At 56.7% G+C, this 23,090-nt stretch overlaps 2 protein-coding genes across 5 annotated transcripts; one reads left to right on the plus strand and one right to left on the minus strand.

The window, feature by feature from the left end:
* The first annotated feature begins 3,429 nt into the window (after positions 1–3,429).
* GIT1 (GIT ArfGAP 1) lies at positions 3,430–18,794 on the plus strand. Of its 4 annotated transcripts, none has more exons than XM_016139001.2 (21): positions 3,430–3,751; positions 9,246–9,379; positions 9,849–9,961; positions 10,083–10,188; positions 10,736–10,953; positions 11,037–11,131; positions 11,468–11,510; positions 13,318–13,344; positions 13,526–13,574; positions 14,040–14,112; positions 14,684–14,781; positions 15,092–15,203; positions 15,339–15,472; positions 15,624–15,776; positions 15,882–16,112; positions 16,202–16,255; positions 16,446–16,532; positions 16,653–16,726; positions 16,836–17,018; positions 17,152–17,215; positions 17,373–18,794. In XM_016139001.2, exons 1-21 carry the CDS (start codon positions 3,700–3,702, stop codon positions 17,583–17,585), a joined length of 2,313 nt encoding a protein of 770 aa, XP_015994487.1. In that variant the 5' UTR covers positions 3,430–3,699; the 3' UTR covers positions 17,586–18,794. The 4 variants fall into 4 exon arrangements, with proteins under 4 accessions (XP_015994487.1, XP_015994488.1, XP_015994489.1 ...); XM_016139003.2 differs by having other exon boundaries at positions 3,595–3,751; positions 15,624–15,731; XM_016139002.2 differs by lacking the exon at positions 13,318–13,344.
* A 357-nt stretch (positions 18,795–19,151) lies between these two features.
* TP53I13 (tumor protein p53 inducible protein 13) lies at positions 19,152–23,005 on the minus strand. The gene is made up of 7 exons (XM_016139004.2): positions 22,860–23,005; positions 22,635–22,703; positions 22,374–22,415; positions 20,592–20,720; positions 20,255–20,455; positions 19,608–20,163; positions 19,152–19,520 (listed from the first exon to the last, which is right to left on the minus strand). The coding sequence occupies exons 1-7, from the start codon at positions 22,938–22,940 to the stop codon at positions 19,408–19,410; spliced, it is 1,191 nt and encodes a 396-aa protein (XP_015994490.1). The 5' UTR covers positions 22,941–23,005; the 3' UTR covers positions 19,152–19,407.
* Positions 23,006–23,090: the final 85 nt, after the last annotated feature.

Raw genomic sequence — 23,090 nt, forward strand, 5'->3', positions numbered from 1 at the left:
AGCTTGTTACAGCTCGGCCCCGCGGCATCATGGGGCTTGTAGTCCGCCTCGTAAAACTGGGGGTGGCGGGTAGCGGAAGAGGATCCTGTGCTGTCTCCCTCATCCCATGAAAGCGTAGAGAGGCAGTCAGGCCTGGCCGAAACGAAGGCATCATCCTGACGGCAGGTGGGCTGGAGCGCAACCTCACCCGCTGGCATTTTGCCTTTTGCTGAGGATGAAGGGGGCTACAGGCCTTGCTTCAGCATTGCGGGAGCGTGGGAAGGTGTGGCCTTCAGGATTGAGTTTGGGTCCCTGTGGAACCTGAGGAGGGATCTACATTCCCAAAAAAGAGTGACCGATCAGAGACTCCTGAGAATGGTAGGGGGCCTTAGTACCAAGGGTCACTGGAACGAACAGGGGTCTGGCACTTGAATTATTATATAGGAGTCTTCCCTGCCCTCATAAAGTTAAACTCTATCTTCTGCACTTGACATTAGAAAAAGAATGTCCACTAAAGCTGGGAAGACAGTGTCTCTCCCCCATACACTGTCTTCTGAAAGGTCCAGAATGGGGCTGGACAGAGCAGCAGGTGGCAGCACCCCACCTCAACCCTGTGTGGTCCCCTCAGGAGAGGAAATGACTGATTCCAGAGATTGTCTCCTTTCTGAATAACCCCAGAGCAGAGAGGTTCTTCCAGGTGGATCTCTGCAGACGCTGTAGTGAAAATGGATTTGGACCCTGTGGCCGCCCATTGCAAGGGCATGAGACCTAGAGGCTTAGGCCCAGTCCCTGGAGGGAGGAAGGACTGGGATGTTAAAGACACCTGAGTTCTAAATCCTCCTTACTAATTGCCTAACCTTAATTGAAGTAAATTGCTTAAATTGTTTGGTTTCTCAGACCACTCACCTTTAAAATAAAACTGGATACTGCCTCCTGGGTCGAGCTAAGGAAAGTAACTGCCCTGGAAACAATGCATCCCTTCCCTAACCAGGCGGACTGAGACAGGTTGTGGGGACTAGACACAGTGCCTTCTTGAGCCCACCTTAGAACAAGACTGGAATAAAGAATTCCACACCAGCCCTAACTTAGAAAAATCCAAGAAGTGTTTATGTGGGAGGTGCTAGCAAAAGCTTGCAAACTCTTTACGCCTCTCTCAGGTTTCTTTGTGTGGTCCTTTCTCCTTCCTCCTCCACACCCGGCAGTGCCAGGTCGGGGCGGCGAAGGATGAGGGAGGAGTAGATGGATGGCCTCGCCCCTTTCTCCAGCCTGGGAAGAGAAAGCCGGCGTCTCTCACAGCCGGGGACCGCTGCCCACCTCTACCACGAGGGGTCAGCAGAGTGTCGTGGCTGCAGCCAGAGTTGGGGAGGGGGCTGGAGCTAGGGAAGGACGACAAGGAGTGGCCGGGAGAATGCCTGTACGTTTCCTTATTAAATTGTTTTTAGAACCTTGTGGGTGATTCCTCTTTAACTGTCCTGCTTCCTGAGGTGACGATATCTCCAAAGGGAAATCGTGAAATCTTTTTATCCCTAGCCCCAAGCCCAGAAGCTCGGCCGTGGCAGGGCTGGGGGCTTCCGGAACAAAGTTGGGAGAGTAGATCCAAGCCTGGGCCAACCAGGAGATGTGGGGCAGGGATGGGGGAGGGGAGGAAAGGATGTTGGAAAAAGGGTGAATCATCTTTTTTCCCCTGAAAAGTCTTGGGATTCAAGGAAACGGGGAGCTCAGCCTGGATTGTGGGTCCTAGTCCCTGGGCAGCCGGCTCTCTTTTTGCCAGGCGGCCCACACACGGGCTCTAAACCCAGGCTGCTTTTCCTCCGGCCTGTGAGCTCCAGCTGCCACGTGCTCGAGACGCGCCTACACAGCAGAGAAACAAAGACAGCCAAGCGATGGGGCTGCCAGCGGAGGCCTCGACATTTAATAAATGAAATTCCATAGTTGGGGGTCGATCAGGTGAAGGCGCGCCAACCGCTGGTGGGCTGTGTGCCAGGTAGGAGCGGCCAGGCCACTCCTCCCGTTGCCGAGACTAGGGCCACCAAGCCCATGGACTGACTCCTCGGTGTGGGCGCAGCACCGGGCGGCAAGTGTCCCACCCCCCACCCCACGAGGTATCCTTGCATAAGCCCCGCCAGCCCGCGGCTGGTTGTGGGGGGAGGGGAGGCCTACAAGATTTTTTTAAAGGTGTGATTATAAATACATCCTGTGGATCGCGATTTCAAACAAACTTGTCAATCTGGGCTGCAGCGAAAAGCGATGGAGGCAGCTCTGCACGTATTTCGGGTGATGTGACTCATGAACATTACTTGTCTCCCCCAGGGAAGCAGCCTGTCCACCCACAAGTCAGTGCTGCTCTGGCACCTCTGGGATAAAATCAACCAATTCCGGCACCCCTGCCGAAGGACTCCTCCTACCCCCCACTCCTGTTACTAAGCAGGATTCCCTGCTTGGGAACTCTCAGTTCTGTCACCACGGACCTGGCCTTCAGGCCTGGTTCTGGACACCCCTACCTCCTCCCAACAAGCAGAGTGTTCTGGCCTTTTGTTGCAGCAGGGATGGGGGCTGGGTGCACGCGGGACACACGTGCATAGGGGAGCATGCTCAGTGTCGGAGTGCACCCACGTGTGGCCTGCGCCTCTACTTTCTGTCCCCCCACCCACCCCTGCTAAATCTCTGTGAAGTCCAGGAAGGAAGGCAGCCACACACACACACAAAAAAATAGTCCCTGTATGTTATATGCACACTCCGGTGGCCCAGAAACACAGTGGATGTATACAAGACGGATGACAAGTAGATATTATTGCACACAGGGACAGTGGTCACTCCTCCGGAGGTCTTAAAAAACCACCCATATTCTTTTCTCTCTGGATAGAAGCATTGAGGAACGTTAGAATGTATTCTGAGCCCGGAGGTAGGGCTATACAGTGCATGACCTCTCTGGCACCTGGGCGTCCATATTGTTGGCGGTGTGCATAGTCAGCAAGGGTGTGATCACATACGCACTTGGACACACAGATGTGAACACATGGGGGACCAGGACGCATATCTCACCCCAACCAGAGATAGGCGGAATACCCCAAACCACTGCCCTTTGACGAGGAGGGGACCTGGCCCTCCAGCTCTTCATTCTCTTCTCTGATACCCAGCGGCCCTGTCTCAGGGCCCGAGCGCCCGGGCCACTCTGCCATCTCGAAAGTGAAGGGGATAGGGCTGAGAGGGTGACTTACACTGCCTCCCGGCCAGGGGAGCGCCAGAGCTGGGGCCAGGGCCCGCAGGTGACGCTGCCCACTCAGGCCTGGCGGCGGCCGCGATCCCTTTAACCGCTCCCGCCCTCTCCCGCCCGCGCTCCCGGCTTCCTTTCTCAGGGAGGAGCGGCGGGCTGGGCCGGTCGGCGGGGCGGGTGCGCGGGCTGCCCCTCCCCCGGTGGGCAGGGCCTGCGCCGCTTCCTGCGGGAGCTGTCGCGAGCCGCGCAAGGGGCGGAGAGAGCGAGCGGCAAGCGGCGGCGGGGCGGCGCGGGGCGGCGCGGGGCGGAGGGCGCCCGAGGGCCAGCGGGCAGGCGGGCACGGCGGGTTCCAGGCCAGCTCCGGGGTCGGTCGGTTGGCCGGGCGCGCGGGGGCTAGCCGGGGCCTTGCCGGAGCCGGGCCGGGCAGCAGGGGCCGCCGCCGCCCGGGCCCGCCGCCCGCGCCCCCCACGCTGGCCCTGAGGGCTGGGGCCGCGTCGCCGCTGAGGATGTCCCGGAAGGGGCCGCGAGCGGAGGTGTGTGCGGACTGCAGCGCCCCGGGTAAGCAGGGCCTGGCTGGGGGCGGTACCGCACACCCAGGCCGCCACCGGGCGGGCGTCGGGGCCTGGCAGGAGCGCCGTGCGGGGCCGGAGGGTGGGGTGGGGCTGGGGGCTGCGGCCTCCTGCCTCCGGCCCCCGCCCAGGCCACTGCGGAGCTACGTCCTTGGCGGGAGGGCTGGCCTGGGGGCCCCTTTCCCTCGCGTCCGCGGACAAGCGAGGAAGGACATTCCCGGCGCCGCCTCCCACCCCTCAATCTGAGGGAGGCGGGCAGCTAGCTGCTCGCCCCCCCCACCCCCACCCCTCATCTCAGTATCCAAACGGAAGAGCCAGCCTGGGGTGGCAGGAGGGCTGTGGCGGAGGATGGCAGGGTTTAGGAGGTGGGGGCGAATGTGGTTTTGTGTTATCTCAGTGCCACCCCCGCGTCTTGCACCTGCTACTCGCATGGTCTTCTGGCCCGCTGGGGTGGCAGAGGGCAAGGGGTAGAGACCTGGGCAGATGGGCGGGGTGGAGGTGGGGGTGGGCTTGGATACTATTTCCTCTGGAGCAGATGAGGGGGTAGCTATTCCTAGAACTCCCTGCCCCTGGCTTCCAAGGCTGGGATTCCTTGTACGGCCTGGGGCCTGGTGTTCAAGGCCAGTACGAACCTGGGCATCTTACCCCGAGGCATCATCCCCAGGCCGCCTAGTGACTGGAAACAACTAGACCCGGCTTTTCCTGTGCCCTAGTAAGGCCTGCTTGGGAAAGGTGGGCTTGGCATTGCCCCAACTTAGTACAGACCCCTCCTCCCCAAGCCCAGTCTGTCCAGAAAATGGATAAGGAGTAGGGCTGAGAGGTGGGTGCCTTGATTCCCCAGGTCCCACTGGTTTCCTGGACTGCCTTCTCGCATTTACGGTGGTGTTTGCCTTCTTCCGAGCAAAGTCAGGTCCAGGCTGATGTGAAACCTCCTGACCTGCTGAGGAAGTGAGGAACAGTGACCCAAGAGGCTGCTCCCTTTTGTTGTGGGAGGACACTGCCAGTGATGGGACTCAGCAGCTGGCCTGGGGAAGGAAGCCCTGGCCTTTTCCCATCCCCTCTCTAGAAAAGGAGCTCTCTTCCCAGAGGGAGACCTCTGGGCAGGCTAAGGGGGTCAGTGAGCTCAAGGGAGACTGGGCACACTAAGTGTGAGAGTGTGGGGCGCTGTTTTATGGGGCCATAACTTCCAGCCACACTTTGGACAGGCCCAGGACCCCAACAGTTTGAGACTCACAGATGCTCTGGTGGTTCCGATGGCTCCAAGCTATAATGTTTGGGAATTGTAGATGCCTGGCAGAGGCATGGTACACTGTGAGTAGTTATGACCCTGAGTCCTCCTGTCAGGGCATGCCATGGTCTAGAGGGCTCTGAAGAAGCTTTCAGGGGGGTATGTGTCCTTAACCCTGATTAACTGAAAACTATCATCTCCTTGCTCTAAGCATGGGCAGGTCTGGGGATGGGGAGACTAAGAGGAGAGCTTCGCTTTTACACGTCTGTCCCAGGCCGTTCTGCACCTCTGCTGGGTGGGTGTAGCATATTAGGGAGAGCAACTAGGGCTGGTAGAGGGCCGCTTAACAGACATACTATCATACAACACTGGATTTTAGTGTTGCCTTTGTTTCCTTCTTACTCTCCAACCCATGGTAAGACTTTCCTCACTCTGGGCCTCAGTGTCCTCAACTATGAGGCAAAGAAATTGGAGTAGAAATGATTTTTGAGGACCGTCCCCTCTCTAAATCTGTGGTCCAGATCCTGGGCTTAAGGGACATAAGACAGCATCAGCAAGGCAGTTGTCCTTTCTTCAACAGTTTGGCTAAAATCTCTGGATGCTCAGTGGACTCGAGGAGGAGTGGTATGTAGCTAGTGTGCTGGACTGTCTATATCTCCTATCCCCAGTCCTTGTCCCACAGAGGCATTTGTGTCCTGGGTACCTCCTTTTCCCCTGATCCAGGATATAGGTCAGGGAGAGGCAGATGGTAAGAAGGTGAGGATGGGGAGGTGGGCAGGGTACTGACAAAGCCTTACCCCTCATTCCACCCCAGCACCTAGCATGATGCCTGGTATATAGTAGGCACTCACAAAATGTTTGGATGCTTGTCAGGACACCCACTGGCTACTTGGGGCTATCCCATATCCCACCATATGATGCATGGAGTAGCATTCTCAGTCTGGGAACAGTAGCAGCCCAGGTAACCAGCAGTCTGGGCTTGAAGGCAACCAACAGTCTGAAGCCCAGACCCAGAGCCACCCCTCTAGTGTACACCTCCTACCTGGCATCCTAGATGTCTCTCATTGTGATAGGAACCTTGCAGTCCCAGCCCTAAGAATGAGGTTGTGGCTTTTTTGGTAGTTGGTTAATTTGGAGGTCATGGAGGTAAAAGGTGAGATGCCCAAAGGCCCCTGTCCTCCTTCTGCACCCAGGCCTGAGCACTAAGAAGATAGATAAGTGCATGTCGTGAGGCAGCTAGACATGGCATGGCTGCTGTGGCAGCTGTTGCCACCTCTTTAGGCATCGTCTGTGTCCCTTTCTGTCTTGTGAGGCCAAGAGAGGGGCAGGGGTTAGGCAACCTGGAGAATGTGTGTTCCCCCCTTCCTTCCCCTCCACTCACGCTGTCACACAGTCCTGGCCTAGCTCTTAAGGGCCCACTCCTCATCCATGGGCCTCCAGGTCAATGTTTCCATGTTGGCAGCCCTAGGCACAGGAGTAAAGATCTACAAGTGCCTTGGATGAGCAAAGCTGGCCATTTGGGAACCTACAGGCTCATTTGTCTCTTCATAATGTAGATTGTCGTGGAGTGGGGTCAGGGTTGGGTTTTTTTCCTCTTTTATTGAGATATAACATGTATGGCAAAATACCTGTACCTTACTATTTAGCCTGATGAGTTTTTACATGTGTATATAGTTGTGTATCACCACAATTCCAGTCAAGAAGTAGAGCATTTCCATCACTCTGCAGGGTTTCTTTATGCCCCCTTCCAGTCAGTACCCCCCACAAAGGTTACCAGCATTCCGACCTGTATCCCTATGAATTACTCTTGCTTGTTTTCAAGATGGTGGGCTTCTTGCTCTTCCCTAGTGAGGATCTGATCCCTAGCTTGGGAGAGACTAGTCTTTATAGCAGATCTATTGGCCCCAGAGGCCACTTATGGCTTTAAGTGGTGACATGAATTTACTTTAGTAAAGGCCTCCATGGGGTTGGCACTGGTTAACATTATCCCAGGACCCCTCCTGCCACTTGCCTACACATACCAGACCCTCACCCTGACTGGAGGCAGAAGTCCAGGAGGAGGGTTGGCAGGATACTGAGAAGGTCACCACATCCTCTAGCCCTATGTTCCCTGTCTCTTCCCCCAAATTGGTCCCTTTAATCTTAAACTCCAATAGCCATTTGACTTTTCAGAAACCCTGCCTGGCCTTTCTGCTTAGGACCTGGCCTAGGCGGTGCTTAGGGCTTCTGCTTGGTTATGCCCGTTGGGCATAAGGAGTAGGTAGTAGGATAAGAGTGGGCTTCTCATCTGTGTCATCCAGAACGGAGCTGGTGCCAGTGCTCCCCAGACCAGGACTGTGTCCCTTGCCCAACCTTTCTATTTCAGGCCATGTGGAGGAGAAGAAGGACCCTTCCCCCAGCCTATGAGAGTGCAGAGCAAAGCTGTGGACCACATTCTCTGGGTCTTGGTCTCTTGGTCACTGCCATATTCAGGGGTTTGCTATATCTGGTCTGGCCCTGGATATCTTGCTAGTCTTCCCAGGCCTGGCTTCTCTGGTAGAGCCATGGGCCTAGGGTGGGGGTGGAGGCCTCAGGGCAGCCCATTTATGATCCTGGTCTGGGCGGCTCCCTGCTTACAGGAAACCCCACCATTTCAACAAGAGGAATGTAGGCTGCGTCATTTCCAGCTTCCTGCCTGGGCTGCCGGAGGTGGCTGGAGGGCAGACCCCTGACCCAGTAGTGTTTCGGAGTGGGGGGAGGGAGTTTTCCATGCCTGGGGTGCCTTACTGCATGGGTAAAGCCAATAATATAGTGTGCCTTAGGGCTCCCCCTCTGGGCCCCAGGAATCAGCGCCCCAGGAAGGTGTGTGGCGAATACCATGTATATCCCTCTGTTGCCCTATTTTGGGGACTCCTTAAAGAAGCCCTGACCTGAAGAGCTGAGCTCCCTCTTTTACTTCCTCTTTCCATGCCATGAGGGGATACTTGCTATGCTGCACCCTGACTCAGAGCCTCCTCACAATTCTCCTGGGAACTTTGATGGAAGTCCTTGCGGGGAAGGGTCTAAGAATCACCTTCTGGTTGGAAAGAATCTTGTTACCCCTGAGCACTATGGGGCAAGGCAGAGAGCCAACACCCTCCTCCCCTAGGACAGGCGGGGGCCTGGGCAGAGCACAATGTCCTGGGAGAGAGACTCCCTGCCCCCACTCTCCAGTGGCACACAATGGCTGCTTTCTCCCCCGTGACCTTTTCGAAGTCTGAGCTGTATACAGCTGTCTCTTCCCCCTCTCCCAAGGGATCTGGGATGGGAGGCATCTCCCCTGCTCTTGAGAAGGACTGCAGGGGCTCCCACCCTGTCCCGACCCCCCTTTCTTATTTCCAGAGTTCACTTCTCCCCAGGGAGTAGAGAGTGGCTCCCAGAGCCCTTGTCCACTGGGAGCTGCCCCCTTCATAGCAGAGGCAGAGGAACAACAGAGTTATGGACATGGCATGGTCTCTGGTATCTAAGCACCTGGGTCCACACCCCAGCAATCCCACTCATTAGCTGTGTGACCTTGAGCAAGTGCTCAGCCTTTCTTGACCACTGTCTTCCTCAGTGGTAAAGCAGAGATAGAGCATTCCCTACTTTGCCTGACAATTATAAGAGGCATCATACATAGAACACGCGGTTGTACACAGTGGGTACTCAGTCAGTGTTACCTCCTTTGCTCTCTCCAGCCCCCTTAAGAGGGGCTCCAGCTGTGTCCATCAGTGATGGTGACAGAAGGCTTAGGCATGAAAATGCCTCTTGCCTGCCAGGACAAAGGCAGAGTCAGGAGCCCATGGAGGAGTGTGGTGGGCCAGGCGGGTGGCACTGACCCAGATACAGGAGGAGTGCCTAGGGATGTGTGGCATGTAAGCATCAGGGTTGCATCCCCTAGGGAATTCTTGCCTCCCTTGGGGGAGGGCTAGGGGAGCAGTCTTGTTCCCTGGGGAAAGGCTGTGGGACTGGAAATGGTGGCTTTAGGACAGGAAACTGACCACTGAGTAGGCCCTGGGGACCACACCCTCTCAGAGAGGAAAAGATATGTAGGAAAGGACTTGGCTCAGTCGGTCACCAGCTTTGAGCCTTTGGGGAAATGCCTCCCACTGGCTCGCTCAGCTTCCTCATCGGTAACCTGTGCCTACTGGTTGAGTAAATGTGTGTGGCATACTAAGCACAGTGCTGGCCCGGAGCAGGTGCTCAGAGGGTCTCAGCTGAGTCTGGCTATGGCTGATCCTCGTCCCCAACCCTGCAGACCCTGGCTGGGCCTCCATCAGCAGGGGTGTGCTGGTGTGCGACGAGTGCTGCAGCGTGCACCGGAGCCTGGGACGCCACATCTCCATTGTCAAGCACCTTCGACACAGCGCCTGGCCTCCCACACTGCTGCAGGTATGGAGCGTGGCCAGGTGGTTCCTCCCCCACAGAGTGTGCTGAGCACAGGCACACTTTCCTCACACCCACATATATACCTGTCTGGATTCTGCAGCTCTTAGGGGGCAGCACCCACCTGGGGCAGAGCCAAATCCCGACCCTTTCTACCCATCCATTCGCCTATGGAGAGAAGAGATGTCCGTGACTGGAGTCAGACAGACCCGGACTCTCACCCCAGCTCTGCCACTTACTAGGTTGGCCATGTAGCATTGAGCAACTCACTTAACCTCTCTGAGTCTTGGCATGCTGGCCATGCAACCTGAAGTGCTAAACAGGACCCACATCTTTGTGTGGCTTGACTGGATGGAGGTGCAGGGGTGACAGGTACACAGTAGGCCCATTAGTACAATCTGCAGCCACACTGGCTGTGGCTGGTCCCCAGCTCACAGTGCCCAGAGCGCTCTCAGTTGGCATCTTCTCCTTGCAGATGGTGCACACGCTCGCCAGCAATGGAGCCAACTCCATCTGGGAGCATTCCCTGCTGGACCCCGCGCAAGTGCAGAGTGGCCGGCGCAAAGCCAACCCTCAAGACAAAGTCCAGTGAGTCAGGCTGGAGGCGTGGTGGCAGGGGCTGTGTGGTCTGGGACGTGGGCCCAGGAGGTGGCTGGGTGATTAGCTTCTCCCACTCTGCTCGCCATTTTCTCCTGTGTGCCCCACACAGCCCCATCAAGTCGGAGTTCATCAGAGCCAAGTACCAGATGCTGGCATTTGTGCACAAGCTTCCCTGCCGGGATGATGACGGGGTCACTGCCAAAGACCTCAGCAAGGTTTGAGGGGCCCCACAGTGGATGGGTGGCCTTCTCTTCTCTTCTCACCTACAATTCCCTGAAGGCCTCTCCTTCAACACTGAGCCCTAGGCCTCAAAGGCAGCCAGATCAGGCAAGAACAGTGGGCACAGTGGACGGACAAGATTGCATGGTCTGGCTACACGCGGTCAAGTTCCCTGAGCTCCTAGAATACAGGCTGAAATTCCCTAGCTCTCACCCAAAATCTGGGGAAACTTGGGGCAGTTTCCTAGCCTGTCAGAGCCTCAGTTTCCTTATCTGTGAAATGGGAAAGAAATAACAGCATCTACCTCATAGATAATGTCTGTTCTAAGCAGAGCATGCAGCACGTGGTAGATGGTGACAGACGACAGTGATTATTCATTGATATTAACTCCCAGTGGAAAGGCGTTTTTTCCTTCCTGACAACCCAGTTTCAGCTGGGCCCTTGGAGCTTGTAGGAGTCCCAGGTATAGCCTGGACTAGGTGCAGCTAAAGGAGGGGAGGGGCCTCACATACACACATTTGTTGCACACTCTGCTCCTTTCAGCAACTGCACTCGAGCGTGCGGACGGGCAACTTGGAGACATGTCTGCGCCTGCTGTCCCTGGGTGCCCAGGCCAACTTCTTCCACCCAGAGAAGGGCACCACGCCTCTGCATGTGGCTGCCAAGGCGGGGCAGACACTGCAGGCTGAGCTTCTTGTAGTGTATGGGGCTGACCCTGGCTCCCCTGACGTTAATGGCCGCACACCCATCGACTATGCCAGGTGAGGGTCGGCTGAAGGGTGAAGCTTGGGTGGGCGGGGGAGTGGGCTGCTGCTGCAGGCTGAGCCATACCCCCTCCCCACAGGCAGGCGGGGCACCATGAGCTGGCTGAAAGGCTAGTCGAGTGCCAGTATGAGCTCACTGACCGGTTGGCCTTCTATCTCTGTGGACGAAAGCCTGGTGAGCAGAGTTCAGGGCGGGCCTGGCTGTACCAGGCAGGTGGGACCCAGACACACCCCAGCAGCAGGTACCATGGTGACAAAGCCAGCTGGGGAACAGTGTTGCTAGGCAACTGGCTCCTGTGAAATTGCTGCAGGCACTGGGCTGCAGTACTTTGGGGTAGGGAGTAGGGGTGGGCATGACTTCCAGCCAGCTCCCAGGGCTCTTGGGGGTGGCCTGCCCTCCTTCCTTTCCCTGACGTTCCTGAGTGCCAAGCCCTGTTCATAACAGTGAGGTGGGCTTCCAAATGCTAAGGCTACCCAGCGCCAGTGACTTGGCATTTTTATTTTTGCTCAGATCACAAGAATGGGCATTACATCATCCCACAGATGGCTGACAGGTAAGTGCTCACCTAAAACCTCTTCCCAGAGGTTGTTAGAAGCCATGTGGGTGCCTGACCCCCAGAGGTCCCACCCTTCCTACTCCCCAAGCTTTAGGGGTCTGGGACCTCTCCCACCCTCCCACCTCCTCACCCCCATCATGGGCTGGAGGCACAATTATTTCATAGGTCATTCCTCACTCCTTAATGCTGGGCCCCAGGGCAGGTAAGAAGTGTCAGTTCAGCATATGGCCATCAGAGCTGAGCCCCCTCCTGTCAAACACAGAGGGCTTGAGTATAAGGAGCATCCCCAGGAGAAGTGGATCACTGGGTTCTGTTCCCAGTGGCACTGACCCCACTGTGAAGTCTTTAGATAAACTTCTCTTCAGTGCAAAAGTGGTGGGTTCCAGATATTTGACTAACTTTGGGACTACTGGCCAGGACTCTGTAGTGTGCTCAGAAATTAGGCAGGGGCCCAGAGGCAGGGCATGGCACAATTTAGGTGTTTCTGCCTCCAATCTGCCAGACGGCAGGTGCTCAGGCTCTGGGGAACACCCCCCATCCCTCACCCAGCTCACAAGATGGGTGCTGGTGCCCCCTGGTGGCCATCTCTGATGGCCACGTCTTCATGCTAAGCAATGCCTTCTGGCCTGCATCTGGAGAGGAGACTCCTTCCCTCTCCAAAGGCCAGTGTGTGCAGATGGGGACGGTCAGGCCTGGACCCCTCAGATCCCTGAACCTGGACCTCTCTTTTGAAACGCCAAGACTCCCTACTACTTCTCTGGTCTGATTCTGCTTGGTGTATGTGCCTGTATATGTGTATTGGGGAGAGGGGGGGTGCTATAAACCCATATGGGCATGTACTCAATGAAATGTTAACCAGGCATCTTCCCAGTACCAGCTGCTGTTCTTGGCACTGGGACACAGAGGTAACTCAGACATGATCTCTGCCCTAAAGGAGCTCACAGCCACTTCAAACAGTTAGAGTTCAGTGTGGGAAATACAGCAAGAAAGACAGTCATAGATGTTAGACATGACAGAGGCAGACTGAGGCTGGAGCATAATGTGAGAGGCAGGGAATCCCAGGAGCAAGACTGGAATAGAGATGGGGTGTGAGAGTGGCCAGTCCTGTGAGCCCCAGCAAGAACTGTGACCGCCCAAAGGGCAGACAGGTTCTAAGCCTGGATGCGTGGAGTCAGCTCTGCTGCTTACTGGCTGTGTGACTTCAGGCAGTCTACTTAACCTCTCTGAGCCTTAGTTACTTTTCCTGGAAATGAGGGCAGCATCCTGTCTTTCTGAGCTTTCGAGAGTATTAAATAAGATAATGCAAACAAAGCACTTAGCATATTTTTTTAAGTGAACTTTTTGTTAAAATATGCCATGCATACCTGTTGTTGAGATGTTTCTATGGCCAGGAGTAATATAGCCAGATAGATGCGTTAAAAAGATCACCCTGGCTGCTGGGTGGAAAAAAGGATTACAGGGGCAAGACTAGGAGTAGGGAAAGGATTAAGGAATTATTGCAAAACCCCAGGCAAGAGGAATGATGGCAGAACTTAGGGAAAGCCTGGCAAAGGCTTGAGGGTGAGGGAGATTTCAAGCGACTCCCAGGAGTTGACGTTGGTGCTGGATGAGTGGGTCACTGAGAAGAGAAGTGAGCTGTTCAGGAACAGGTTGAGGGGGGAGATGTGTTCAGTCTTGTATACTCTGGGTCTGGTGTGCACACGGAGGTGGGTCTGAGCTTGATGTGGGAAGGCATGCGCTGCCCTGCTCCTGGGTAATTGCTGCCTGTCCTGTTCTTCCTTGTGCTGCCTTCCTCTGGACTTAGATCTCGGCAAAAGTGCATGTCTCAGAGGTATCTGACATCTGCCATGGGAGCAGGCTCTGGAGGTCGGGTGGGGCAGGGTGGTGCTGCTTGTGTGACATCTGGGGTCTTTTCTCCCTGGGATCCCTGCATGTTTGGGAGGTCATTGGCAGGGGCCTGGCCATCTCTCATGTCTGGCCTCTCTCCTCTTCCCCATTCCGGTCTTCCACAGCCTGGACCTGTCCGAGTTAGCCAAAGCGGCCAAGAAGAAGCTGCAGGCGGTGAGTGCTCAGACAGGCCCCTAATGATTGCACCTGCTCTCATTTCTAACCCCCCACCCCTGCAATTGCTCCCCCTCCCTCTGACCTGGTGCCCTTTTCCAGGTCTTCGACCTGCCCTAACTCTAGCCTCCCTCCTCTTTTCCATCTCCTTAGGCTCCTCTTTTCACCTTCCCACCCCTTGTCTTTGATGCTGGCTCTGCCTTCCAAAGGCTCCCAAGGCCCTGGCTCTTCCTCTGACCTACAAGGGCAGTAGCTGGTTGCTCTAGTCTCCCTTCTGTCCTCTCCCACCTTGGAGCTTGGCAGACAGATCCCTACCACTGTTTCCAGTTCTGACACTATGGGGACTGAGTGGCACCAGGGGGCACAAGTCGTTTCCCCCATCTTATGACATCCCGGTGAGCCGGCCCTGTTGCCGCTGAGGGCCAGTTGATCTGACAAAGCCTGTGTACCCCTCTGTGCCTCTAGCTCAGCAACCGGCTTTTTGAGGAACTCGCCATGGATGTGTATGACGAGGTGGATCGAAGGGAAAATGACGCTGGTGAGCCGGGAGGGCATCGGAGGCCTTGGGCAGATGGGGCAGAGGACGCAGCTGCTGGGAAAGGGCTAGGACCTGGTGTGGCTCTTGGGTTCTTTTACTGAAACTAAGAAGGGGTGCCTGGGGTTGGTCTTATTGGCCTGCATATGAAACTCTGCCAGCTGTGAGCCCACCTGGACGGCTTCCCCAGCCAGGCAGAGTATGTTGAGCTAGAGGCAGCCGGCCTGCTCCTCCCACCCCACCCTGGACCGGGGCTCATCTCTGCTCTGGCTGCCTCCCATTTTGGCTCTCTCCCCAGTCGTACTCCACCCCCCTACATCACTCCTTCCTGGCCACAGCCAGATTCCAGCCCAAATTATGGGCCGGGCTTGGCACGTGGGAATCGCCTTGTTCTTTCCGTCAGTTCCCAGCTGGCTGTGCCCAGCCTTGCTTCGCCCGTCTAAAGACCACCCGTTTTGAACACCAAGCTTGGTGGGTGTGGGGAGGAGCTAGGAGATCACTGCTTAGTGCTTCTCTTGTTCAGCCCATGGGCCTGGCCACCTTGGACAATCTGCTTCCTGCCCCTCCCCCACAGTGTGGCTGGCTACCCAAAACCACAGCACCCTGGTGACGGAGCGCAGTGCTGTGCCTTTCCTGCCTGTTAACCCTGAATACTCAGCCACACGGAATCAGGTGAGGGGGCTTGGTGGGGAGCCTGGGGTGGTCTCCCTCCTTTCTGGGCTTGCCAGCTCTGTGAGCCCTGCCCTTTGTCACTGGCTGTTGCCTGGGACAGGCCCTACGCTGGGGCCTGTTATTCTCCATCCCTGGCAGAGGCCTCCCTCCAGGTCCAGCTCCCTGAGGTACCCTGAATCGTGCCATCCCTCACCCCCTGCCCTGGCCAGGCGAGCCGGGCTGGAGTGGTTTAGCTGTGGATAAAGCAGAGAGCTGACAGCAGATATCAGGGCGGGGCCCTCATGCCAGCCTGGCCCTTTCTGCCTCACAGGGGCGACAGAAGTTGGCCCGCTTTAATGCCCGAGAGTTTGCCACCTTGATCATAGACATTCTCAGCGAGGCCAAGCGGAGACAGCAGGGCAAGAGCCTGAGCAGCCCCACAGGTGGGAAGGGCAAAGGTGGGGGTGCAGGGAGTGGGCACTGTCCCAGGATATCCTCTTGCATAGCTCCCTTTTGGGGGTGGCATGATAGACGGGGGTGGTGTGGCTAAGCCCTGAGTGACAGGTCTGTGCCCGCAGACAATCTCGAGCTGTCTGCACGGAGCCAGAGTGACCTTGACGACCAGCACGACTACGACAGTGTGGCCTCAGACGAGGACACGGACCAGGAGCCCCTGCGCAGTGCCGGCGCCACACGGAACAATCGTGCCCGGGTCTGAACGCTGCCCCTCCCCAGGCCTCCGCCAAAGCCAAGCTCTGCCCTCTTATAGCCAGGGCCTGGGGGACAAGTAGGCTGGGAGCAGCCCTCTGAGGGCATTTGTCCCCTGCCCCTGATGGCTGACCAGCTTATGTCTCACTCTGCAGAGCATGGACTCTTCGGACCTGTCCGATGGGGCCGTGACGCTGCAGGAGTACCTGGAGCTCAAGAAGGCCCTGGCTACCTCTGAGGCAAAGGTGCAGCAGCTCATGAAGGTCAATAGTAGCTTGAGTGACGAGCTCCGGAGGCTGCAGAGGGAGGTGAGGGCTGCTGCTTTGGTGGGAGTGGGGGCTCCCAAGGCACCAGTGGGGAGATGGGGGTGCTGCCTAGATCCTCTGGAGTTTCTGACACCACTCCACTCTCAGATCCACAAGCTGCAGGCGGAGAATTTGCAGATCCGGCAGCCACCAGGGCCAGTGCCCACACCCCCACTCCCCAGCGAACGGGCAGAACATGCGTCCATAGGGCCTGGTGGGAGTGCCCACCGCAGGGACCGCCAGGCCTTCTCCATGTATGAACCAGGCTCTGCCCTGAAGCCCTTTGGGGGTCCACCTGGGGATGAGCTTGCCACTCGGCTACAGCCTTTCCACAGCACTGTGAGTTGCTAGCTGGTCTCAAAAGGGTAGGGAAACAGGGCTGGGACCACCACAGGGCCCTCCATGATACCCACTGTGCTTACCCCCAGGAACTAGAGGATGACGCCATCTATTCAATGCACGTTCCTGCCGGCCTTTACCGGGTAAGCAGGGCCGGGGGCAGGTGGGTCCATTTCTGCAAACAGGTTCTGAGCCCCGTGGGTGCCAGGCTTTGTGCTGGATGCTAGGCACAGGGACGACTAGATACGCACAGTCCCCACCCTCAGTGCAGGGAAGCTGGAAGGCGGGTGGCAGAGAGGAGGAGAGACTGACTCCAGCCCTCCTGGGTTTCAGATCCGGAAGGGGGTGTCGGCCTCAGCTGTGCCCTTCACTCCCTCCTCCCCACTGCTGTCGTGCTCCCAGGATGGAAGCCGCCACACGGTAAAGCCCCATCCCCTGCGCCCAAGGCATGGGCTAAGTGAGATGTGCGCATGGGAGGTGATGGCTGTGTGGGTCTGTGAACATGCACCTCACCTACCACCCCTCCCCTGTGCCCTCCAGAGCAAGCTTTCTCGCCACGGCAGCGGCGCTGACAGTGACTATGAGAACACGCAAAGTGGGGATCCACTGCTTGGGTGAGGCACCCTGGCAGGGGGAAGGTCAGGCGGGCCTTGGAGTGTCTGTGAGGGCACAGGCAAGGGGCCTCACTGCTGGAATGTCTCTCACTCTAACCCTGGACCGCAGCCTGGAAGGGAAGAGGCTTCTAGAGCTGGGTAAGGAGGAGGACTTCCACCCCGAGTTGGAAAGCCTTGATGGAGACCTGGACCCTGGGCTTCCCAGCACAGAGGATGTCATCCTGAAGACGGAACAGGTCACCAAAAACATTCAGGAATTGTTGCGAGCTGCCCAGGAATTCAAACATGACAGGTATGGGGATGGGGTACAGGCTCATGTGACCTCTGGGTGTTGCAGAGGTCAAAGGAGGGGCCAGTGCTCCACTATCCCTGGGGACCTTCCCTGAGAGCCCCCCTAATTTTTATACCCTCCCTTCCCTCCACAGCTTTGTGCCCTGCTCAGAGAAGATTCATTTGGCTGTGACCGAGATGGCCTCTCTTTTCCCAAAGGTACAGGGGCTGGAGTGAGGAGCAGGATTGGGAGGGCGTCAGGATGGGGCAGGTTTAGAGAATCTGCTCTACCTGGGTGGAGACACAGACACACTGGGTCTTGATCATGGATCATGGTTTGAAGTCCGAGGCCTAGCTCCTTCCTCCCTCTCCCCAGAGGCCGGCCCTGGAGCCTGTGCGCAGCTCTCTGAGGCTGCTCAATGCCAGCGCCTACCGGCTGCAGAGTGAGTGCCGAAAGACAGTGCCTCCAGAGCCTGGTGCCCCCGTGGACTTCCAGCTGCTAACTCAGCAGGTGATCCAGTGCGCCTATGACATCGCCAAGGCTGCCAAGCAGCTGGTCACCATCACTACCCGAGAGAAGAAGCAGTGACCACTCTCCCTGCACCCTCACCTACACCCTGGGACCTCACTGGCCAAGGGAGCTGGGCCACTCCAGACACTAATCCCCACCCCAACAGAGCCGCTGGCGCAAGTGCCCTTAGTGCTGCCCTCTCCCCTGGCAGCCAGGCGCCCTGGTGCCCGTCCCCCTCAAGCCCCCAAGGATGGGGAGGTGGGGTGACAGGAGCTTCTGTCCCCTACATTCCATGTACCTCCCCCCCCTGTACATAGCATCCCCTCCCTTTCTAGTGTGCAGGGACCTGTAAGGCATCACTCCCAGCCCCTTGCCCTCTGGGGCACCCTTAGCAGAGGGTCAGGTGGGGACACTCTGAGTAGGGCAGTTCCCCCTACATACACCCACCCCCATGAGCCAGTCCAGCCCTATTGGGGGCTGAGTGGGGCATCCCCCTTCTTTGTACATAATCTCTGTGGATGTCCCCACCCTGTAGCCACCAGCCCCCATGCTGCTCTCCTTTAATGCCAAACGGCCCCTGCCTAGGGCACAGGCTACAACCTGTGTTCCCGGGGTCCCCAGCAGCAAACACTGGAAAATCTTTTTTTTTTTTTTTTTTTTCCCTCTCCTCTATTCCACCCCTTAATTTTAACATTGTGGTAACTGAGTGTCCCTGCGTGCCTGTGTGTGAGTGTGCGGGACGGCAGTGCCGTTCCGGAGGCCTGGCCCATCTGGAGTTTTGTGAGGGGTGAGGGAACCAGAGCAGTGGAACCAGCGTTGGGGGTCAGTCCCCCCTCCCTCATTCTGGGGCCAGGGACTGCCAGGGTAACCTGCCGGGGTCCTGCCCACTGTCTCCCCTCATCACTCCCACCACTCATGCCCCTTCTCTATGAACGTAAAACCACTTCCTTCCATCTCTCCGCCTCCTCCCTGTGGAGGGCGCTGTGTGCTGGCTGGGGCAAAGAACTGAGCTCCTGAGCCTGGGGCTGGCTCCCCGGGGGTCCCTGACTTGGCTGAGAGGCCCCTCCCTATAACCTCTGAGAGGCCAGCACCTGTGCCTGCAGTGTCTGGGTATCTGGAACCCGGGCTGCAGCCTGGGAAGGCTAGAGAGGCAGATGGTAGCACCCACCAGCTCTTCTCATTGTCCTGCCTCTGTCCCAGGGGACCAGGCTCTACCTGTGTGGTGGTGGGTGGGCTGTCAAGATGTGTGTCATGTACATTTGTATCAAAAATAAATAAGTGACCATGTGCTGTTTCTGATGCTTAGAGAATTGAGGAGGGGACCTGGGGAGGTGGCAGATAGGAACTGGAGAAAGACAAACCTGGCAAGGACATGAAGCAAATGAACACACTGCAACTGCTCCAGACTCCACTGAGGAAAGGGCTGTCTTTTAGAAATGGAGCTCAGAAATAAGGTTTCAGTGAGTCACACCCCCCCACACACACTTTCCCATGGTAGCGGGAGCGGTTCCCCTAACACTTATAAAACCTTGCCTCTTAAGACCAGGTTGGTGGTGCCCAATTTGATTTTATAAACATCTCAAATGGTCTAGGACAGTGTCCTGAGATGGGAGTGAGTTTGTGTGGCAAGTGCATGAGCTGGACTCCAGGCTCTACTAAAATAATTTAATTAGAAATAACAATGAGTTTTAGTAAGGGAGGCTAAAACAGCTCTTTCTCCCCTGGCTACCTCTCCCCACTAACCTTATACATTAAGGAAGAACCCCTCTGCAGATGTGTAAGCAGGCCTGCTCCATCTGGCCACCAGAGGGCAGCCCTGGGTGCAATCCACGTGGCAGAGGTCGCGGCCTTCTGGCCGGAGGAGGGGCCGAACCTGCCACAGTGGCAGGGCTGGGTCAGGTCAGTCGGAGCTGTCCCCATCCGGGCCGCTGTCCGGCGTGGGTGGGAGGAGGGGTCTCCGGCGCGAGCGCTTAACCCGGCGCGGAGGAATCAGCAACCTCCCCTTCAGCACAGCTATGGGCAGGATGGGGAGCAGTCAAGGGCAGGGAAGCCATGGTGGGCAGGAAGGGGCTGGGGTGAGTAAGGAGGGGAACTCCTCACCGGCGACTGTGTCCTGGCTGTCCACTAGGGGCCCCCAGTAGATGCTTTCCCCGCGTCGGAAGTTTCGGTGCAGCCGAGTGCAGAGTGTGGCCAGGGTGAGCAGCACCAACAGGAAAGTCAGGGCCATGGCAGCCCAGGCAGCCTCCTCCGTGCGTGGAGTGGGGCCCCTGGCCGCCCTCGGAGGTGCTGCTGCCTGAGGGGCCCGGGAAGCCTGACTTGGACAAGCACAGCCACTTGGGCTGCTTTGCCCTTTGGGCACCTGAGCCTCTGTCTTGGAGCTGGCATTGCCTCCAGGCCTCCCAGGCAGCAGTGCGGCAGTGGGCACAGAAGGGGCATTACCCTGCTCACCCAGGGTTCCTAATATGGGCTGCCTGGGCTCCAAGCTCCATGGTAAAGCAGAGGGTAACCTCAGAACTGAGGGGGTAGGCTGGAGACCAAGGGCAGCCCGCAGCCCACGCCTCTTGGCACCACCAGGAGAGAGCTGCCTGAACCCTCTAGATGCCACCTCTCTGCCTGGGGGCCGCCAGCTCCGCAGAGTAAAGGCCAAAGTTGGGGCCTAAGGGGAAAAGAAACAGCACTCATACTTTCCCTGCCCAGATAACCCAATGACCATACCACCAACCAAGCCTGGGCCCAGCACCCCTCACCTGCACACACCCTGTCCGAGACAGCTTCCCTCTGCCTGGTGCTGGCACCAAGGGAGAGGGCTCAGAAAGGCTGTCAGAGTGGAACCATGCCTTCTCCTTCCTCTGCTTCCTCCTCCGCCTCTTCTTCAGCCAGTGGGCAGCCCAGGCTGGCTCTACCCATGCCATCTCCAGCGCCACTCCCCATGCTGCCAGCACCAGGGGCTATGAAAAGAGGTAACTGTTAGAGCTAAGATGAAGGTGGGAGTGAGCAAGAGGAAGCCCCTGAATTTTCCTTTCCCTGTACCTGGGGCTGCCGCCTCTGCTAATGCCAGACAACCACCTTTCACCAACCACTTACCCGATCCCTAGTGAGGCTGAAGTCAGGGGCCAGTGAGGGCTGGGCCACACAAACATGGGCCAGAAGGGCAAGCTGGAGCTTCAGCCAGGGGTGGGCACAGGGATGGTAGAGGAAGCTGACATCCTCAGCCTGGAAGAAAGGCATGGAAACGACAAGCCAGGCCCCAGGTCCCTCCCTGAGAATCTTAATTCTATCCTGGGGGCCAGCTTAAAGAAACTTCCGGGATGGCCACATGACCCTTCCACCATCACGTCTCAGGACAGAAAGTACTGGCGTGCACTGCCTCTTGCCGCTGAGTGTTCCTTTCACCCCTCTTCCATTAAGTGCTACCCCTCAAAGTTCACACCTCCCATGACAGCATGCTTGGTTAACCGTGTCAGACTCTGACCACACTCTTTTAGCTGTATTTCTCTGTATCTGCGATGATGGCTCTACAGATCCCCAGTCTAGACTGTGAGCATCCCCTTGATGGAGACTAGATCGTCTATTCATTGATTTTATCTATATATTTCTCCCCAAAGCATCCAAAAGCATCCAGGGCAGGCAGGCAGCAAGTGCACAATCCCAGGATGGAAATACTTTGTCAATTACTAATTATTCTTTGAGCTGACCTGATGCTCAACACTGTGCCAGATGCTATAGGAGATGCCATAAGAGGACTCCCAGACTCTATTTGCACAGAATGTAAAGGAAATTCAGGGAAACAGAACCAATGCAAATGAAAGAGCAAACTAATAAAACTCAAATTGATTAGCTGTTAAATTATAAGAGATAGGTTGTAAGCATTACATGAATATGGAGAAGGTGATGAGTAAGGGCTGATGTGATTAGGCAAGGTCTCATGGGAGAGCTGACTTGTACTGTGCTTTGAAGATGGATGAAGATGAGTGGCAGAGGCCAGGCAGCTAACTGCCTCAGCTTTGGGTCAGGACAGGCCAGGTGTAGAAGAGAATATGAAGGAGCAAAGGTACAGCAGTGAAAAGAGCCTGGCACTCACATGTGTGGTAGGTGAGCAGACCAACACGACTGGAGAGGAACCACAGATTTGGAAAGGTCAATCGAGGCTTACTTAACTAGGTAGGGCCTGAAAAGCCAGGCAAGGAAGTATAGCTAAGATAAGGTGGGGAATAAGGAGCCATTGAGGATTTCTGAACAGTAAAATGATTTAATGAAAGGGATGTCTGAGGAAAGGAATCAGGTAGGCGGCATGAGGTCTCTTGGCCTGGAGCTATTATGAGGATCAAAAAAGTGAGATGTTTCAAAAGGAAAACTAAAGGGGACAGGGAAGCTATGACTGGTAACAAAAATAGAGAGGCAGCCATACAAAGCGAACCGACAGTTTGGAACTTGGTAACCCAAAGCACACTCTTTAAATGATACAGCTTTATATTTTCCAAAGTGTTGTCACACACTATTCATTTACTCCTTTACTCATTTAGTGGGTAGGGACATCACTAATATCCTCTTACAGAAAACTGGGGCCCAGAGAAGTCAGGAGACTTCTCACAGGCACACAGCAGAGTTGGGGCACGAGTTTTTTCCCTACTACCCTCGGAATTCTCTCGCAGCCTCCTGCCCACACAATCAGCTACTCAACAGCATTCCTGACACAGCACAGCAGAGGACAGAGACCTATGGCTCACTGTTTTGGGACCAAGAGCATTGCCTCTTCCTGACGAAGTGGTAAAGGATGGGGCTAGTGAGCAGAAAAGGCAGAGAAACCCTGCAAGGAGCTCCATGTTTCCAGTGCAGACACCAAGGATGAATCCTGCTTGTACTTACCTGCCATGTGCTCACTCGTGTGTAGATCACTCTTGGTGACACCTGTATACGGGGAAATAAGAGAATTTAAAGTATCTGGGAGAGTCTGTGTGGGGATGGGGAGGGTATAGCAGGCCCCATGCCTCCAGGTTTGGATGGGGCGACCGAGGGCTGGAGGAACCGGCAAAGGTCCTCAGAGGGTTACTCAGAGGGTGCAAAGTGGACAGAGTGGGACTGGGCTACCCCTTTGACACCCTCTCCCACCGTCCTGCAGGCTCCTACCTTTGGGGGTAGAGGCCACAGGCCCTCGGGGCAACGGTCACCTGCCTCCTCTGCCGGCTCAGTCACCACCTATGGGTCCAAGACGCGGAAGAGCTAGGGCCCTGGCCTCAGCGAGGGCCCTGCCCGCCCTCTCCCCAGGCCCAGCCAGCCACTCTTTCCAGGAGGAACTTTTGGCAAAGCGCTGAGATCCCGGGCCGGAGCCTTCTCAGGAGCGGGTTGCCTCACCTCAGTGGGACTCAGGATCCCGGCCAAGGCTGCAACAAGAAGCAGCTGGGGCGAAGGCGGAGAAGGCAGAGGAGGCGCCATCCCGGGCGGGGCGCGCGGACCCGCAAGCTAGGGAGAGCGCGCCGCCCCGCCCCTGAGCTCCGGCGCGCTCACGTAGAGCCCCGGCTCGCGCGCGCCGTCCCACCCCCACCGCACCCGACTGCGCGCCCCGACTCTCCCAGCCAGCGCGCG

Source organism: Rousettus aegyptiacus, unplaced genomic scaffold (genome assembly GCF_014176215.1).
Source record: "Rousettus aegyptiacus isolate mRouAeg1 unplaced genomic scaffold, mRouAeg1.p scaffold_m13_p_6, whole genome shotgun sequence".
Lineage (NCBI taxonomy): Eukaryota > Metazoa > Chordata > Mammalia > Chiroptera > Pteropodidae > Rousettus > Rousettus aegyptiacus.

Coding starts and splice junctions, on each gene's coding strand:
- GIT1 (XM_016139001.2), top strand. CDS start 3,700: ATGTCCCGGAAGGGGCCGCGAGCGGAGGTGTGTGCGGACTGCAGCGCC. Junction 14,782..15,091: donor ACTCAGCCACACGGAATCAG/GTGAGGGGGCTT, acceptor TCTGCCTCACAG/GGGCGACAGAAGTTGGCCCG. Junction 15,204..15,338: donor GAGCCTGAGCAGCCCCACAG/GTGGGAAGGGCA, acceptor CTGTGCCCGCAG/ACAATCTCGAGCTGTCTGCA.
- TP53I13 (XM_016139004.2), bottom strand. CDS start 22,940: ATGGCGCCTCCTCTGCCTTCTCCGCCTTCGCCCCAGCTGCTTCTTGTT. Junction 22,704..22,859: donor GGATCCTGAGTCCCACTGAG/GTGAGGCAACCC, acceptor TTGGACCCATAG/GTGGTGACTGAGCCGGCAGA. Junction 19,521..19,607: donor CAGCCAGGACACAGTCGCCG/GTGAGGAGTTCC, acceptor TCCTGCCCATAG/CTGTGCTGAAGGGGAGGTTG.